We start from the raw sequence: 18,264 nt of genomic DNA, 5'->3' as shown, positions 1-18,264 counted from the left end.
TAATTTGGTGTTATGCAAAAAAATAAAAAAATTACTGCTATTAATTTGGTGTTAGAATATCAAAGAAAATAAAGTCTATAATTTCTTGGGCAAAATAGCTGGATGGTAAGAGAATCTACTTTATAATGAAGAAGTACACCTGGAAAATGATACTATAAGATTTACTCTTTAATTAATAAATTTTTATGATAATAAGATTTATAATGAAGAAGTACACCTGAATCTAGTCTATAACACTTTAATAAAAAATTTTTATGATAATGTGTGGAAGGCTCATATGTATATAGGGTAAAATATGCTCTGCCACATGGCCGTCCAAAAGTGGAACACGTGGAACCCAAGACGGGAGGATGGCCAAGAACGAAGGCAACTGTTCCGTCTATCACCGGGAAGAATACTCTTCGCTTGGTAGCATTTAATAGAGAATATTCCACGGCATTAAGTACGATTGCCCGTTACAAGGAATTTGACATTAATGCTCACCGGTACATCTTTATCAATGACCCTCATAATTGACATTAAAGAGATGCACGATCCTAAGACCTCCTTCCCTAGACGTAGCTATAAATAGCAAGCTCAGTTATCATTGTAAAGGATACGAATTTTTTAGCAAACTTATGCTACACTCTATTCAAAGCTTAATATATACAATTTTATCTTCTTGCTTTTTGATATCATTGTTATTGTGCCCGGAAGCACAGCTCCCAGAATTGCTGTTTCTGCTATTTCGTCTCCATCTCAATGCTAAGTATTGCACATTTCTTCAATTATTTTATTATTTAAGGATCAAATTGAATCACTTGTCTAGAAACTACGTATAAATTAACTGTACTGTTTTACGGGTAAATAATATGGTACATGGAAGGCTATAATTGACTATTGATATTTAATTATTGGCCACGTGAAAGATTAACTTTCTGTTAGTCAGCTATTAAAGAACTTATAAAATTATTAGCTACTCTAAGATGTCTTGAAGGGGATCTAGTTTATCACTTCATTAGCTTTATAAGTTTATGAATTTGCTATATCAAGGATAAATATTTTTTCTGTTCCAATTTATGTAAAAGTCTGCGCACGAAATTTAAGAAATAAAAGATTTGTCTTGAAATTTGTGATCTAAACAAACCATAGAAATTTCTATAGTTAGAAATTATCTCATTAAGATAAAAAGAAAAATTTAAAATTAAATTGTTACTAAATAAAAAAATGTTATTCTTCTTGGGACTGAAAAAGAAAAGAGTATCACATTAAATTGGGATAGAGGAAGTACTATATACCCTATAATATGATTCAATTATAAATATACCTCGTGTATTTTTAAATCAAACACTTACACTCTAATACTATGAAAATTCTATACAAATATATTAGCTTGAAAAATATTTCCATTTTACTAGGGTATAGATGTTTAGTTTTAAAAAACATGAGGTGTATCTTTAACTAAGTATTAAGTATATTAAGGTATAATTAATAAAAGCCAAATTTAAATTACAAGTATAACGTTACTTTGTAATGTGAAGAAAATGTGACGACCCAAAGGGTCATCACCTGTTTTCTTACCCATTCTGTACTTTCGAGGCCTTGAAAACCTCACTTAGAGTTGCCTCGATTTGCGTGCACAGTCCGGGCGCGTAGCCGGAAAGCTTAAATATGAAATTCTGTGAAAAATGCTAAGTTTTGATATTAAAATGAATAAATTTGACTTCGGTCAACATTTTGGGTAAACGGACCGGACCCGTGATTTGACGGTCTCGAAGGGTCCGTAGAAAAATATGGGACTTGGGCGTATGCCCGGAATCGAATTCCGAGGTCCCAAGCCCGAGAAATGAATTTTTGTGTGAAATTATTTTCTGGAATTAATTAAGGAAATTGGAAATGAAATTTGATTAGAAGACTATGGTATCGGGCCCGTATTTTGGTTCCTGCACCCGGTACAGGTCTTATATATGGTTTAAGCACTTTCTGTAAAGATTGGTTGAAACCGGATGTCGTTTGACATGTTTTGGACTTAAAATGGAAAATTTGATGTTTTATGAAATTTGAAAGAAATCATGGATTTTGAGGCATAATTCGATGTATATGATATTGTTTTGGCGATTTGATCGCACGAATACGTTCGTAGGATATTTTTAAGGTTGTGTGCATGTTTGGTTTGGAGCCCCGAGGGCTCGGGTGAGTTTTGGATAGGCCACGGGGTGAAATTTTGGACTTAAGGAATTGCAGGCCTGCAGGCTTCGCATTTCCCAAACTTTTCTTGCAATTCCCTGGATTGTTCGCATTTCCCAAGCTTTGTTCGCAATTATCAGGCTTTGCATTTCCCAAACTTTTCTCGCAATACCCAGGATTGTTCGCATTTCCCAAGCTTTGTTCGCAATTACCAGGCTTCGCATTTCCCAAACTTTTCTCGCAATTCCCAGGCTTGTTCGCATTTCCCAAACTTTGTTCGCAATTCCCAGTTCGCAATTCCCAAACTTTTTTTCGCAATTCTCAAACTTTGTTCGTAATTCTCATATCTGCAACCTGCATTTTTCATACTTAGTAGAATTTTGAACCATTTTCACCATTCTTTCAAAACCCAAACACACTGAGGCGATTTTCCAAGAACAAAACTTCTTTCAAATCATTTGTAAGTTGATTTTTACTCAATTCTTTCAATCATTAACATCATTTAACATGTTTTCAACTTAAAATCAATGATTTTCATGGGTGAAGTTGGAGGTTTTGGGTAGAACCTAGGTTTTTCTAAAATTGGGGATTTGGACCTCAATTTGAGGTCCGATTTCAAAACAAATTATATATTTGGGTTCGTGGGGGAATGGGTAACTGGGTTTTGGTTCGAACCTCGGGTTTTGATCACGTGGGCCCGGGGGCAATTTTGGAATTTTTGGGAAAAACTTTGGGAAATTCATTTTTATGCATTCAAATTGATTCATTTAGTGTTTATTAAAGTAATTAAGTGACTTGTGACTAGATTCGGGCGGATTGGAGGTGGAATCACGGGGTAAAGCTATAGTTGAGGCTTGAGTTGAGTTCCAAGCATCGAGGTAAGTGTTTGGTCTAACCTTAGCTGAAGGATTAGGAGTTGCGTCCTATTTGCTGTTTGTTTCTTGTTGAGTACGATGTATAGGCATGGTGACGAGTATCTATACGTCGGTGTCGAGCATGACCGTGAGTCTTATATTGTGATTTCCATGATTTCGTTGTACTATTCATGCCTTGGTGCAAATTTCTATTTGTTGTGTAAAGTTGTGAAAAGAATTGTGACATATGAACGCTGAGGAGCGTTGGCTCCAGTTGTATAACGAATTGTGAAAGTATAAGTGATAATTGAACCTCTAGAGCAGTGGCTCGAGTGAGGAAGTGGATTGTGAAGTAAAAGTGAGAAAGAGGAGAGATCATTATGTTGCCCCCTTGCCGGGCTATTGTTGAGTTGTGGTTCCCTTATATTGTGTTCTTAATTGATATTACGGATACTTAGGTTGATGATTCTTTGTGTTAGGTAAGGATTATGGTTATAGCTGAGGTAGTTAGGTGTTGTAACAAGTTTGGGCATAGCTGAGGCAGTTAGGTGTTGTAACAAGTTTGGGTATAGCTGAGGTAGATAAGTGCTACAACAAGTTTGGTAATAGCTGTTTCTTTTTCCCTTGCCGGGATAGTGTAGACCTTTTGATCCCTTGTCGGGACTCTTGTTATAATTGTAAATATTATATATGGATCGTGTTGCACGCCGCAACAATATTATATATGGATCGGGTTGCACGCCGCAACAACATTATATATATGGATCGGGTTGCACGCCGCAACAACATTATACATGGATCGGGTTGCACGCCGCAATAATATTATATATGGATCGGGTTGCACGCCGCAAAAACATTATATATGGATCGGGTTGCACGCCCCGACAATATAATAAAATGGGAGCGGATGGTACGCCTACTACGAGATATAATAAAATGGGAGCGGGTGGTACGCCTACCACGAGATGTAATGAAATGGGAGCGGGTGGTACGCCTACCACGAGATATAATAAAATGGGAGCGGGTGGTACGCCTACCACGAGATATAATGAAATGAGAGCGGGTGGTACGCCTACCACGAGATACAATGAAATGGGAGCGGGTGGTACGCCTACCACGAGATATAATGAAATGGGAGCAGGTGGTACGCCTACCGCGAGATGTAATAAAATGGGAGCGGGTTGCATGCCTGCAACGATATATGTACTGACAGTGAAACCTGCTTTTATTCCCTTATCCGTGTTAGAGTTAAATTATTGATGTTCTTTATTATTCTCTTGATATTCTATTTTGTCCTGTTATCCCCCGAAGCATGTTCCCCCCTCCCATCCTTACTTGCTTATACCTGCTTTATTTTCCGCTGTATTTTATATAACTGCACAGGTTTATTTGATAGTCTGGTCCTAGCCTCGTCACTACCTCGCCGAGGTTTGGCTAGGCACTTACCAGCACATGGGGTCGGTTGTGCTGATACTACACTCTGTGCTCTTTTGCCCAGATCCAGGTCCCGGACAGCCGTAGTAGCTCGGGAGCCAGCCTTCAGTTCACTGAAACACCGAGGTAGCCTTGCAGGCGTCAGCAGGCCCGGCGTCTCCTCTATTTTTGTTTATGATCTTTTATCTCTTTTATTCGAGACAGACAATGTTACTTTCTTTCAAACAGTTATATGTAGTAAATCTTAGTAGTCCGTGAATGTTGTGACACCAATTCTGGGTAGAGGCACATGTGGATTTTTCCTTATTATTTGGTTTATATCGTTTAACTCTTCCGCTAAATTACAAATTCCGCTGTTGTTTAATTATTTATTTCCTGTTAATTAAATTGGTAGAAATGGATTTTAAACAAAAGCATTTATGAATTCTAGATGTGTGGCTTACCTAGCTTCTACGAGTAGGCGCCATCATGATCCCCGATGGTGGAAAATCCGGGCCGTGACAGAAAATTAAGAGAATAATCGTTTTTAGTGAAAATTTACACTCTTGGCATTAAATTTGGGAGCTTCTTTTTTTTTTTTTAATTTTTTTTCCAAATATCTGCTTGTTTATAAATTTTAACCATTTTTTGGCCGATTTTGAAAATAAAATCTTCAAATCCCAAAAACAACAATGAAATAGGATAGCGAAACTGAATGGCACAACATGTAATAAAGAACCAGAAATAAGAGATTACAAGAATACAGTACTAGTACTACTGAGAAGCCTAGTAGAAACTCCCGACTACCTGTCAACAACACTAGTGCTCGACCTACACACTTTCCTATCGTGGGTCATGTCTTTGATAAGCTGAAGCAATGACATGTCTCGCCTATATTCCATAATTAAAAAGAGAATCTCTATATATTTCCTTTTGTTTGGGAGATTTGAAATTTTCTCACCTTCTAGCAAATTATAAGTCTGAAATTGAAAGCTGGCTTATTGCGTCTTAGAGGGTGTTTGACTAAGCTTATAAGTTGGTCAAACTAGCTTATAAACACTTTTTGATTTATTTAGGCGTTTGGTAAACACCAAAACTGCTTATGAATCAAGTGCTTATAAGCCAAAATAAACCATAAGTCATAAGTTGGTCATCCCCAACTTATAAATTTTCAACTTATAAGCACTTTTAGTTTGATCAAAACTTTTACTATTTTGTCCATATTATTATTATATTATAATTCTGAGATACATTTATTTTAATAAAACTCTTAACTCTATTCTTCACTTTCACTCCGTCATCTTTTCCCGGGCTTATTTCTCAGAATTATTGTCGACCATCATGAACAACAAATTAAAAGCTCTTTATCGCCAACATAAATCAATCAAATTAATTTGAGTTAGAAAAATTTTATCTTCTGTAAATCGACTTTCTTCATCTCTTTGAAAACGTGGCTGTTTTGAATCATTCAAAATTCTATTGTGAAATATGATCTAAATTATCTATTTTAATTGCATTGTGTTGGTAAAGAAAATTGACGATGTAATAATGATCTTCTTATTGTACTTTAGCTCACAGTTGCTAAAATAATATATACTTACTTAATTAATATTAATTTAATTTAATCAATTTGGAATTAAAAGTAAATCCATAAGTTAATTTATACTTCAACCAATTTAGAATTTGAAATCTTGTATAAGTATATATTATTAGTGTAAATAGTTTAAGCGTCAATTAAGTCATTACATCACAAGAAAATGCTTATCAGCACCTATTTACCAGACACTTTAACGGCTTATTATCAGTTTCTAAACTTAAATCTAAACATGTTACTGCTTATTTATTAAAACAGTTTCAGTTTTAGCATTTAAAAGTGTTTTCAGCACTTAATGATTTATCAGCCACTTTGAATCAGCTAAATACCTCTTGATATTCAGAGATTAAGATGTTGTGCTCTGTATAATGCTCTCTGCTTCTCTCCTCCTATTGATCAGACTTGTAATTCTGGTAACACTAGTTACACTTGTGTAGTTTTGAGCTTTCCCTTTTGATTGTCACATTGCACTGAATTTTTTTGTTGGCTATGGGACTTTTACTAAATGTTTCGTGCCCAATTTTCCTTATTCTAGAATGGCATTCAAATTATGTACTTAATTAATTTGTCGTTGTATTAGGTGTAGGATTCCCGCAATACAAGTTTATCTACATCCTTTTTGTTTTGGATCTCATTTGAAACTCCCAACTAGAATTCCTCATTAATTAGGGTTGTTAATACATGATTTTGCTACATATATGCCTTCAATTAGGCACCCAAGGGTGTAGTTTCTTCTCATTTAGCTAAGTTTTGGTAGACAGAGTTATCCGGTACCTGTGTTATTGAATTGTAGCATATACCTGGTAGAATAGTCCAAGTGCATGTAAGCTGGCCAGACACGATCATTATAAACAAAATTACGCCTATCTGCATAAACGAGGGCTAAGCCACTTTATTTATTTATTTAATATGCCGAGCTCAATGAGAATTATTTTGTCTCATTCATGGTGTGTAGGTTATTAGGCTCGGCCAAGCATTCTTTGATTACATGGTTATACACAGGATGTTTATGTTAGATTTAAAGCACAAATGACAGCAAACACGATGAAGACAGTGTCTACTTTTAAACACAACAAGAAGCAGGGAGAATATGAAGAACTAAAATTAAGAAGATGACTTAGAGAAACTAACATACAAAGAGTTCAGTTAATTCTGTAGAAAGACAGGTTCTTAAACATATCCTAAAAAGAAAACTGAAATAGATCATGACCCTACTTTTAAGTCATGGAACTGACCATGATAACTAACTCCTAATAAAACTGAAAATACAAACTGCAGGAAAATAATATAAATATTGCAGTCCTAAAGCAACTAATTAACACTCCTCCTTGCATTAGGAGCTGCAAATTCCAAGTCGTTGCCTCAGGAACTCGAACTTGCCGACAGGAAGAGATTTCGTAAACACATCTGCTAGCTGGTCTTCAGATTTGCAGTAAACAAGAATCACTTCTCCATTTTTCTGCACATCCCTCAAGAAAAAAAGCTTAATGTTGAAGTGTTTAGTCTTCCCATGGAACACTGGATTATGTGAAATAGCTATTGCAGCTTGATTATCAACATGAATCTCTGTATTATCTCTTTGATCCATATGCAAATCACACAGTAATTTTCTTAGCCATAAGGCTTGATTTACTGCCGTTGTTGCTGCAATGAATTCAGCCTCTGCAGTGGATTGTGCCACCGTTTCTTGCTTCTTGGAACACCAAGAAAAAATCTCTGATCCTAGGCTGAAGCAATATCCAGATGTACTCTTCATATCGTCAAAGGATCCAGCCCAATCACTGTCCGAGAATCAACACAATTTGAGATTCTGACACTTCTTGAATTTGACACCATAGTCGACAGTACCTTTAGTGTATCGTATAATTCTTTTCGTTGCTCTAAAATGCATTTCAGTAGCACAATGCATAAATCTAGACAAAAGACTTACAGCAAATAGAATATCCGGCCTTGTAGCAGTGAGATACATCAAGCACCCAATCAAGCTTCTGAAATTTCCTTCATCAACTTTATCAGTTCCATCCTCTTTGCTTAACTTTTCCTTCGGATTCATAGGTGTACTTGTTGCCTTGCAGTTCTCCATGCCGAATTTTTTAAGTATCTCCCTTGCATACTTCTTCTGGCAGATAAAAATTGCATCAGAACCTTGCTTGATTTCCATTCCCAGAAAGTATGTCATTAGCCCAAGGTCTGTCATTTCAAAAACTTGCATCATTTCCTTCTTAAATTCTTCAACCAGGCACGCATTGTTCCCTGTCACCAAGAGATCATCAACATATAAGAAGATCAGTTCCCTTATGTTTGACATAAAGGGTAACTTCAGACATACTTCTTACAAATCCCAAACTCAACAAGTGTTCATCTATCCTACTATACCAAGCCCTTGGAGCTTGTTTTAAGCCATAAAAAGTCTTTTTAAGAAGACAAACTTTTTCTTCTTGTCCTTGCTCAATGAAACCCTCTGGCTGCTCTACATAGATTTCTTCCTGCAACATACCATTTAAAAATGTGGATTTGACTAGCTGGAACACCTTCCAGCTTTTTTGTGCTGCTATTGCTAGCAACAGTCTAATAGTATCCAACCTGGCTACTGGAGCAAAAGTGTCTGAGTAATCAACACCAAAAATCTGGGCATACCCCTTGACAACAAGCCTAGCCTTGTGTTTGTTGGTAGAACCATCAGAATTAAGCTTGGTTCTAAACACCCATTTTACTCCAATGACCTTCCTATCCTTTGGCCTGTCAACTAACTCCCAGGTTTTGTTCTTCTTGATCATTAACATCTCCTGTTCCATAGCATTTCTCCAATTTTTATCTTGAAGTGCTTCCTCGTGCCCAGCAGGTTCACAAATTGCCACATTACTTTGTTGGTAGATATCAGAAAGTAATCTTGTACCTCTGATTGGAGGATGATCCACTAACTCATTTTCCCATTGATCAGATGCTTGCTTCTCTGATGCTTTGATTGGAATTTGATTATTCTCCCAATCCCACGTTTTTTCCTCATTAAAGTGCACATCTCTGCTGACGATCATCTTTCCTGTTTGTGGATCATAAACTTTGTAGGCTTTGGAGAATGAGCTATAACCCACAAAGATTCCAGGAATTGCTTTTTTATCAAGTTTATCTCTTTTAACTTGTGGCACATGAAAGAAGCAAACACAACCAAATACTTTAATGAAGCTTAGTGAAGGTTTGAATCCATACCAAGCCTCGAATGGAGTTTTATTCTGCAATGCTTTAGTGGGAAGTCGGTTTTGGAGAAATACCGCCGTGTTAGCTGCCTCAGCCCAAAAGCTTTTCGGCAGCTCTTTTTCATGCAACATGCACCGTGTCATCTCCATTATATACCTATTCCTCCTTTCACTAACTCCATTTTGCTGCGGAGAGTATGGAGCAGTGAGCTGATGAACAATACCAGCTTCCTCACAAAATTTGTTAATTCTTCAGAATTATACTCTTTTCCATTGTCAGACCGTAGGGATTGGATTCTGTAACCACTTTGATTTTCCACCATCTTCTTAAACTTCCAGAAAATTCCAGCCACCTCTGATTTGTATTTCATAAAGAAAATCCAGCAGAATCTTGTATAATCGTCAATGAAAATAACATAGTAGAGGCTACCTTTTAAGGAGGGTGTTCTTTGAGGTCCTGCAACATCTGTGTGAATCAGTTGCAGCCTTTGAGAAGCCCGCCATGATGCTTCAGGGAATTGCTTCCTGTTTTGCTTACCAAATTGACAAGCTTGACAACTTGGTAAATGATCAACTAGAGTTGGTAGCCCTCTTGTCATATCATCCTTCTTCAACAGCAACAATGCTTGTAGATGACAATGGCCAAGTCTTTTGTGCCAAATTTCAGTTACACTTGCTCCGGTGGAATAAGCCAATTGTTCCTTCTCAGTTGGATCGAAAGGAAAACTCCTTCCTCTCATCTTCACCCTGAAAATTTCACGTCCAACCACGTCACTGATTTGACAGTGATGATCTTCGAAGTAAATTCTGAATCCTTTTTCAAGTAGTTGTCCTACACTTAGCAAGTTTTGATCAAGGTCAGGTACATAAAGAACTTCTGAAATGCTCTTTGTGCCTGTGTTTATCTTGATAGCTATGGTTCCTTTTCCTTTGGCAGAAAGATGGTCACCATTTCCTATCCTAACTTTGGAAATTTCAGTGGGCTTCAACTCCTTGAATAGGCTCCTGTCATGAGTCATGTGGTTAGTGCAACCACTATCAATTAACCAAGAATCTGTTGAGCTCTTACTTGAGAAGCATGTTGCAACAAAAAGTTGATCCTCTTCTTCTTGATCAACAACTTGAGCATCTGCTTCCTGTTGCGGGGCCTTATTTTTGCAAATCACGGCTTCATGTCCGAGCTGATTGCATTTCTTGCACTTAGCATCAGGTCTCCTCCAACATTTGAATGGCGGATGACCTTTTCTTTCACAGTGGTGGCAAGGGGGTAGTTTTTCTTCATACTTCCTCCCTTACTTTTACTGTTGGTTGATGTTTCTCCTTCATTTGACGCTTGATTCTTCTTCTTCTTCTTCTTTATTTTGTTTTTACCATCAACCTGGTGCTTAGCAGCAAGAGCCCCTTCTGTTGTAACATCCTGCCTCATGAGCCTTCTTTGCTCTTGAGCTTTCAGGGAATTTAGCAACTCTGCCAAACTAATTTTTGACAAATCCTTAGTATTTTCTAAGGTCGTAATTGTTGCTTCATACCTTTCAGGCACTGTTACAAGAATCTTCTCAACAATTCTTGAATCTGCGAGTGTAGAGCCTAGTAGCCTCACCTTATTTGCAATATTCAGAAGTCTATCTGAGTACTCCTTAACTGATTCAGATTCCTTCATCTTTTGCAATTCAAACTCCCTAATTAAGTTTAAAACTTGCATACCTTTTATTCTCTCATCTCCAGCATACTCTTCCTTGAGATAATCCCATACTTCTTTAGCAGTTTTCAGAGACATTATCCGTGTAAAAACTGTTGGCGATACAGCAGCAAATAAACATGCTTTGGCCTTCGATTTCTTTGTCTTCTTTCCCTTGTGTGCTTTGATCTGAGCCATGGTGGGATTATTTGGTAGGACTGGAATTTCATAATCCTCTTCCACAGCTTCCCAGAGATCCAAAGCATCCAAATATGTCTCCATTCGTACTGCCAGATCTGATAGTTATTTCCATCAAAGACCGGCGGAGCAATCGGTGAAAAACTCACTTCAGCATCCATTACTTCTCCAACTTGATCACAGATCCCTTAAGATGAAAGCTCTGATACCAATTGTTAGATTTAAAGCACAAATGACAGCAAACACGATGAAGACAGTGTCTACTTTTAAACACAACAAGAAGCAGGGAGAATATGAAGAACTAAAATTAAGAAGATGACTTAGAGAAACTAACATACAAAGAGTTCAGTTAATTTTGTAGAAAGACAGGTTCTTAAACATATCCTAAAAAGAAAACTGAAATAGATCATGACCCTACTTTTAAGTCATGGAACTGACCATGATAACTAACTCCTAATAAAACTGAAAATACAAACTGCAGGAAAATAATATAAATATTGCAGTCCTAAAGCAACTAATTAACAGTTTAGAGCCTGTCAAACTGTCATCTATGTATTCTATATTCCATCAAAGCAACTGCGCCAATTTCATCTGATATCATGGTTTTCTTCTGTTGTAGCAATGATCTTTAGAGTGACACTGAATATGTTGAGTACTAATATGGTGGTAACTCTCGCCTCTCAGAGCTCGCATCTTGCTTTCCACATGTTGTTTCCAAGGACCTAATTGTTCTGGCTGTCATGCAGGCAGCACAAAGTTGATTTCTTTCACTAATAGCGTGTTTTACGTACCAAACAAATGTCTTTTTGATGGCAGGAAATGCTGGCAATGCCAAAAGAACTGAGAAGGTTTGTAAGTCATGCCTGACAAACTGCAGAACTCGATTATCTCATCTCTGTCGAAAGTGATGTTTTTATTCCGTCACACTCAGGTAATATGGCAAGAGCAATTGAGGGGCACCGCAGATTCTTAAGTAATTAATGACAGGTACTCAAGTAATTAATGAAAATTTCGCAGTTGCTTCTGGTTGGTATAGAGTTTCAGTGCGTGTGGTCTGTAAGTAAAAATTTTAGCTTGATTTTATCAATTTTAGAAAGGTGATTTTTGCCTTTTGCCACTGCTAAGCCTCACATTTTTCTTTATTGAGGTGTTACCTTTGCCCTCAGGACACAAATCAACCATCCTTTATATTTGCTTCTCAAAGAGGCTATGTGTGCGCGGGGTAGAAATGAATAAAAGGCTCACCTAAAAATGAGGAGGTGCTATGATAGCATGAAAGTTTGCCCCATCTTGACCAGAGGCGGAGCTAAGATTTGAACCTTATGGGTTCGGGATGGTAATCCTTTTAAATTACTGGGTTCTAAGACAAATACATGGTTTGAACAAAAAGCTACTGGTTCCGCCGAACCCACATCCCGTACTCTGCCTCCGCCCCTGATCTTGACTGGTATGTTAAAAGTGCTGTTTGGAAAACAGTTTAGTATTCTTACATTGAAGAGTCATAGAGAAAGTCCTAAAAACTTTGAAATTGCGCAAGTTGGATTATGTTTTGTGGCCTTGGCCTCTTCATCTACATATTAAAAGCAACGTAATTATCGGCTAAATTATGTAGGAAAGGCTTAGTTGAATTATTTGATAAGCTGCAAGCTGGTCAGCTTGAAGAAGCATCATTTTCACATCTTGTCAGGAATTTGCATAAGAACAGGTGTTATACATATGCAATGGATACTCACATTATGCACTTCATGTAATTGTTTCTGTTGAAAGCTTTTCCTCTCTCTGTTTCTGTTACTTGGGTGCAAAATTAGTTTTATGTTGGAGACATTTAACCTCTCACATTGATTTTACAAGAGCTTCTAAAGGGGTTCATAATTGCCAGAAATTGCTTCAGGGACGCCTGAATCCTCAGAATCATCTCTTCATCCTAGTATAATACATATTCTCCTCACGTCCAACTAAATGTTAGACAATGGCATGATCTTTCCTAAGAATGAGAATGAACATGCGTGTTTCCAATTGATTAAACACAAAATTCATAAAATCACAAGAAAAAAGGAGAATGGCAGGCAACCCGGTGCACGAAGCATCCGCGTTCACATAAGATCCAGGAAAGGACCGCAACCCAAGGGGTTGTGATTTAGGCAGCATACTATAATGCAAGCATCAGTCTCGAACCCGTGAACTATTGGTCACACGGAGACAATTTTATCGTTGCTCCAAGGCTCCCCTTTAACAAGAAAAAGGAGAATATTGAAAAATATTGTTTATTCATGTCATCTTACTCCTCTAATTTATTACATATAATAACCCTTGTATTGCCCAACCAAAGATTAGACAACTGCACGATGATTTAGGAGAATGAGAACGAGCATTCTCTTTCCAATAGCATAAGTTCAGCAATGTGATTCTTGATCTTCAGACTCTAAAGGTTACAAGGTTAGGGTCGATTTCTTCAGGCATCGACCGTTGAGGTGGGAACTTGGGAAGGAGGCTGGCAATACGCTTAGCTGTCTCAAGGTACTTTACATACTTGTAAATAAGACCTTCTTTGCTAGGGCTTCCTCCTCCATGGTTGTTTTCTTTAGTATCATGGCAACCTAGGTTCAACCCATGTATCATTTGTGAGCCACAAAAGTTGCAATTGTGGTCTCTCCCTATGAGAGCCTCCTTGAAAGCCTTTTTCTTGAAAGTCCAAGCACCACTCTTCCAGTTGAAATGGTACAAAGGGAGGAACCTTTGTCCATAAATGGATATGAATTCTAGTGCCGCTAGAATGAACTCAAATTCTTCCTTGGACATGTAGTAAGGAAAACTGACCCTTGTCCATCCTGGCTTCACTCCACTATAGCCCTGTACATCGAGATCAACGAAAATTATAAAACGTGGGATCATTAACCTGAAAAGAGGCAGGTTATCTACTATAGCAGGTTAAAGTATAATGATTTCTTTTTTCATTGTCACTATATCTAAGTTAGAAGAGAGTCTTGGAGCAACGGTATAGACCACGGATTCGAACCGTGGAATCAGCCATTGATGCTTGCATCAGAGTAGGCCGGATACATCACACCTCTTTGGGTGCGGTCCTTCACGTGACCCTGTGTGAACATAGAACGCCAGACTGCCCTTTTGTCAATACATGTAAGTTAAATCTTTTATTATGGAGACCCACCATTTGAATTGCATCTTTGAAGGCAAGAGAGTGAGGTTCGTCAACCTTGAGCAAGATATGTCCATAGGGTCCTGCACAAGCACACCCTCCTCTAGCCTGGATACCAAATAGGTCATTGAGCAGCTTAGCGACAAAAGGGCCGTGAAGTGGCTTATCTTTCTTGTTTCCTGTCTCTCGCCATAGGTAAAGCTCGTTGTCTTCGCCATTGATGTCACCTGATGAGGAGTAAGTGGTGGTATAGATGAGAAAAGAAAGCACAGCTTGTCTCTTGGCTGTTACATTTCCCAAAACCCATATATTAGGATTTGGGAGAAGCCTTTCTAGTGCAAGCTCAATGTAGCCGTGCTCCATTCTTTCAATTACTTTGTGACTTATGAACTCTTTCACCCAAAATGATAGAGCTGTTCTCACTTTCTGTATGATTGGTGGTGTTCCAGCATCTTCCCTTTCTTCGATGTTCTCCACGTAGAGTGTGTCCTGGTAATTGCATATTATATCAGGAGTGTTTTTAGCGCAGAAATATCGTTAGAGCCAAGCAGAAAAGGAAAGAAAATTACAACACAGAAGGTTAGACACTTTAAGAAAGCAGTTCAACTTGTAAATTAGTTAGAAAGCTTAGGATTTCTTTCTCCAATACTTATAGTGACCAGAAAAGTTTTGTAGTATGGTTTTCTTGAGGCTCCCTGTATCAGTTTACAATACCTCAGAAGTTTAATTTGATAAATAATTTCATTTTTTCCCTTTAACTAGTCAGGATCAAATGGTTTTACCTCAGGCATATTGCCTTTTGTGTTACTGAAAGAAAAGAAATAAAACAAGGCAAGATTAATTATTTCCTGCAATTCATAATAATGAGAAATAGTGATGCACTTGCTTATCAAAAGAGTTATTTATTCACTATAAATACGAATAACTAAACTTAAATCTGAGATAACATATTCTCGTGATTTTTTCAGAGTAAAGTATAAGCTAGAGTACTAATTAGTAGTAACAAATAGCTAGAAAGTAGGAGGATGGAGATAGTTGAGAAACCGATTATCCTTTAAATATCTGGGTTGGTAATGGAAGAAGAGAGCATTTAATAAGATTTCGTGTTTGGTTGCTGGAATTTATATCATGGTACCACTAAATTTAAGTCAAGTCAATAAATGGAGTATTAAAAGTAGAATAGTTTTGCCGTCTGAAAGTCTTTGTTAACTTATTTAGTCTAGCACTATACCTAAATCAACTTTCACAAGTTTCTAATTTTTTTGGAAAGAACCCCATGTGCTGTTTACTCATCAAGTAGCAGTCAAAATCATCTATCAAGCTGTTTGAATAAATTGAGCAAAGAAACCTTAAACAAGTAATGCAAAATTTCATAATTGACACAAAGAGATCAAAGGTGAAAAGGACAATAAGATGAAAAAGAAATTAAAGAAAAAGGACAACATAATAAAGAAACTTGCCTTCTCATTGAAGGGGTTGACAAAATCAACAGTACCACCACCACAAGTAGATGGAGGTGAAGTTCTCAATCTATAGAGTGCTTTGTTCATTACAAGGACTCCTGGTGTCCCTGGCCCTCCAAGAAACTTGTGGGGACTAAGGAAAACAGCATCGTACCCATCTATTTCTCCTGATCTCATCTCTATTTTTGCGTATGGAGCACTGCAACATGACCACAAATTACATGAACTGACAGTATAGAGATATTTTATACAGTAGTTTAACATATGAAAGCAGCTTAGTTACCATCTTTTAAGTGATCAAATGATCGTGTAAAAATTCTTAAATATTGTCGGTGTATAGAAGTTAAACTCAATAATTAGCATACCTTGCTGCAAAGTCAAAGCAAGCAAAGGCTCCATTTTTGTGAAGAAGACGAGCTATGGCTCTCGTATCAGAGTAAGTTCCGGTGACATTACTACAAGCTGAGAATGAACCCAACAATGGCCTATTCGTAGACTTATACAACTCAAGCTGAACCCTCAACGCTTCCATGTCAACAAGGCCGTTATCATCCAAACCAATCTCCACAACTTCTGCTAAACTTTGTCTCCACGAAAGGATGTTAGAGTGATGCTCATAAGGTCCAACAAAGACCACCCATCTCTCTTTTGTTTCGTTGCGAAAGCATTTTGTGAGGACTTTTTCCCTTAGAATTGAAGGGACTGTAATTCCCATAACTTCTTGGAGCCTTTTAATGGCTGCAGTAGACCCAGAACCACAGAATATGATAGCATCTTCTTCTCCTCCCCCTAAGCATTTCTTCACGTAGGCTGCTGCTTCATGCACTATTTTTGTTGTTTGGTATCCCACGTAACTGTCACTAGTATGACTGTTGCCTGTACAAATAAAGATCAGAAGTTTACATTAAAAAAACAAGGCATCCCGGTGCACCAAGCTCCAGCTATGCGCCGGACCACAAGGGTCTATTGTACGCAGCCTTACCCTGCATTTCTGCAAGAGGCTGTTTCCACGGCTCGAACCTGTGACCTCCTGGTCACATGCCAACAACTTTACTAGCTACGGCAACGCTAGAAGGTTTACGTTAAACTGTTTCTTTTTTCATGGTCTTAAGGAGGTTCATGTATTGAAGTAAAGGAAACATACCATAGAAAGGAAGGACGTTATTAGTGATATAATTCTCAATATAGTGAAGGCATCTTCCAGAGGCAGTGTGATCAGCATAAGTTAGCCTACGTTTCCCGAAGGGAGTCTCAAAATCGGCATCTTCGCCGATGATCTGAGAACGAAGCCAAGAAAGTTTCTTTTCAGCAGAGTCACTCTTTGATATGTTACCTTTTTCTAGCATGTGAAATGACTCAATTCTGCTCCTTAAGTCTTCATGTGAAGCAACAGAGGAAGTAGTACTAGAAACAGTAATATACTTCTTCTTATTATGCTCTATGCTTTGGCCTCTTAGAGTTTCTCTTAACATGAGTTGCTCGTAATCCATGTTGAAGAGCAAAGAGAATAAAAATGGAGAGAAAATAAAGGAAGTTTTTTGACTTGTGATGAGAGAATTTAGTGTGTTTGAGATGATGGAAAGAAAGGGTATTTATAGGAGAAACGAGTAGAAAATTTCAGGGGGGAAATTAGAAGGATAATTGATGATGAGGAATCTAGGGGATGTGACTTGGTATTTTCCGAATTACTTAATTGGTATTAAAGCTGAGTAACACCACCTCAGTCTCAAAATATTTCCCAATTTTTGTTCAAGATTGAAGATACGAATTTGATCAACATTTTAACATTTACATCTCTATGGTTTTTAATTTATTTTCAATAAATCCTTTCTATATTTAAAAATAATTTAATTGTAAATTTCACTTTTTTTCATTATTAACATGATTTTACGACACGTTTAAGGTTATAACTTGCTGACTCTAATTTGTATGGGATTGAGGCGTAGTTATTATTGTTTAAGGTTATAAGTCTAGAATAGCCACACAATTGTCGTAACATGTTTAAGATTGTAAGTTTCAAATCTTTCTTTTTTGACCCAATAATATAGGTTGACATGAAGAGAGTCTTGTTTACCCATTTGCATTTAATTTAAGGAATATTGTAACTTCTAATAACCATATATTTAATTTTTGGATATTTAAAATTTTCTTAAAAAATGAATTAAGTATACTTCCATATTAGCTTCAAGAATTGGTCAAATTATTCCTTCGTAAGTGAAACCTTCCCAACATGGCATATAGGGAGTATAGTATAGTATAGTATAGTATATATATATATATATATATATATATATATATATATATATATATATATATATATATATATATATATATATCCATTTGTCTTATTTCACTTAATTTGATAAAAATTCACAATAGATGTCTATATCTTACAGCTTGTTTGGATGGTTGTTACTCATCGTTTCGTAATGTATCATATTGTACCGTATTGTATTGTATTGTATCGTTTGATAAATACAACGTTTGAATAGATTGTGTCGTTTCTCATCATTTCATAATATCACGCGCACCAGTAGTATGAATAAT

General features: G+C 37.0%; 1 protein-coding gene across 1 annotated transcript; it reads right to left on the bottom strand.

Annotated features, from left to right (window-relative positions):
* Positions 1-13,345: 13,345 nt before the first annotated feature.
* On the bottom strand, positions 13,346-17,280 carry LOC109211181 (probable cysteine desulfurase). The gene is made up of 5 exons (XM_019374683.1): positions 16,862-17,280; positions 16,083-16,593; positions 15,715-15,916; positions 14,267-14,743; positions 13,346-13,947 (listed from the first exon to the last, which is right to left on the bottom strand). Exons 1-5 carry the CDS (start codon positions 17,205-17,207, stop codon positions 13,513-13,515), a joined length of 1,971 nt encoding a protein of 656 aa, XP_019230228.1. The 5' UTR covers positions 17,208-17,280; the 3' UTR covers positions 13,346-13,512.
* Between the last annotated feature and the right edge of the window lie 984 nt (positions 17,281-18,264).

This window comes from Nicotiana attenuata, unplaced genomic scaffold, assembly GCF_001879085.1.
Source record: "Nicotiana attenuata strain UT unplaced genomic scaffold, NIATTr2, whole genome shotgun sequence".
In the NCBI taxonomy this organism is placed as follows: domain Eukaryota; kingdom Viridiplantae; phylum Streptophyta; class Magnoliopsida; order Solanales; family Solanaceae; genus Nicotiana; species Nicotiana attenuata.
The sequence above is the reverse complement of the archived record's forward strand: the minus strand, read 5'-3'. Positions and strand labels throughout refer to the sequence as shown.

Coding starts and splice junctions, on each gene's coding strand:
- LOC109211181 (XM_019374683.1), bottom strand. CDS start 17,207: ATGGATTACGAGCAACTCATGTTAAGAGAAACTCTAAGAGGCCAAAGC. Junction 16,594..16,861: donor TAACGTCCTTCCTTTCTATG/GTATGTTTCCTT, acceptor TTATTTGTACAG/GCAACAGTCATACTAGTGAC. Junction 14,744..15,714: donor TCAACCCCTTCAATGAGAAG/GCAAGTTTCTTT, acceptor TGCAATTACCAG/GACACACTCTACGTGGAGAA.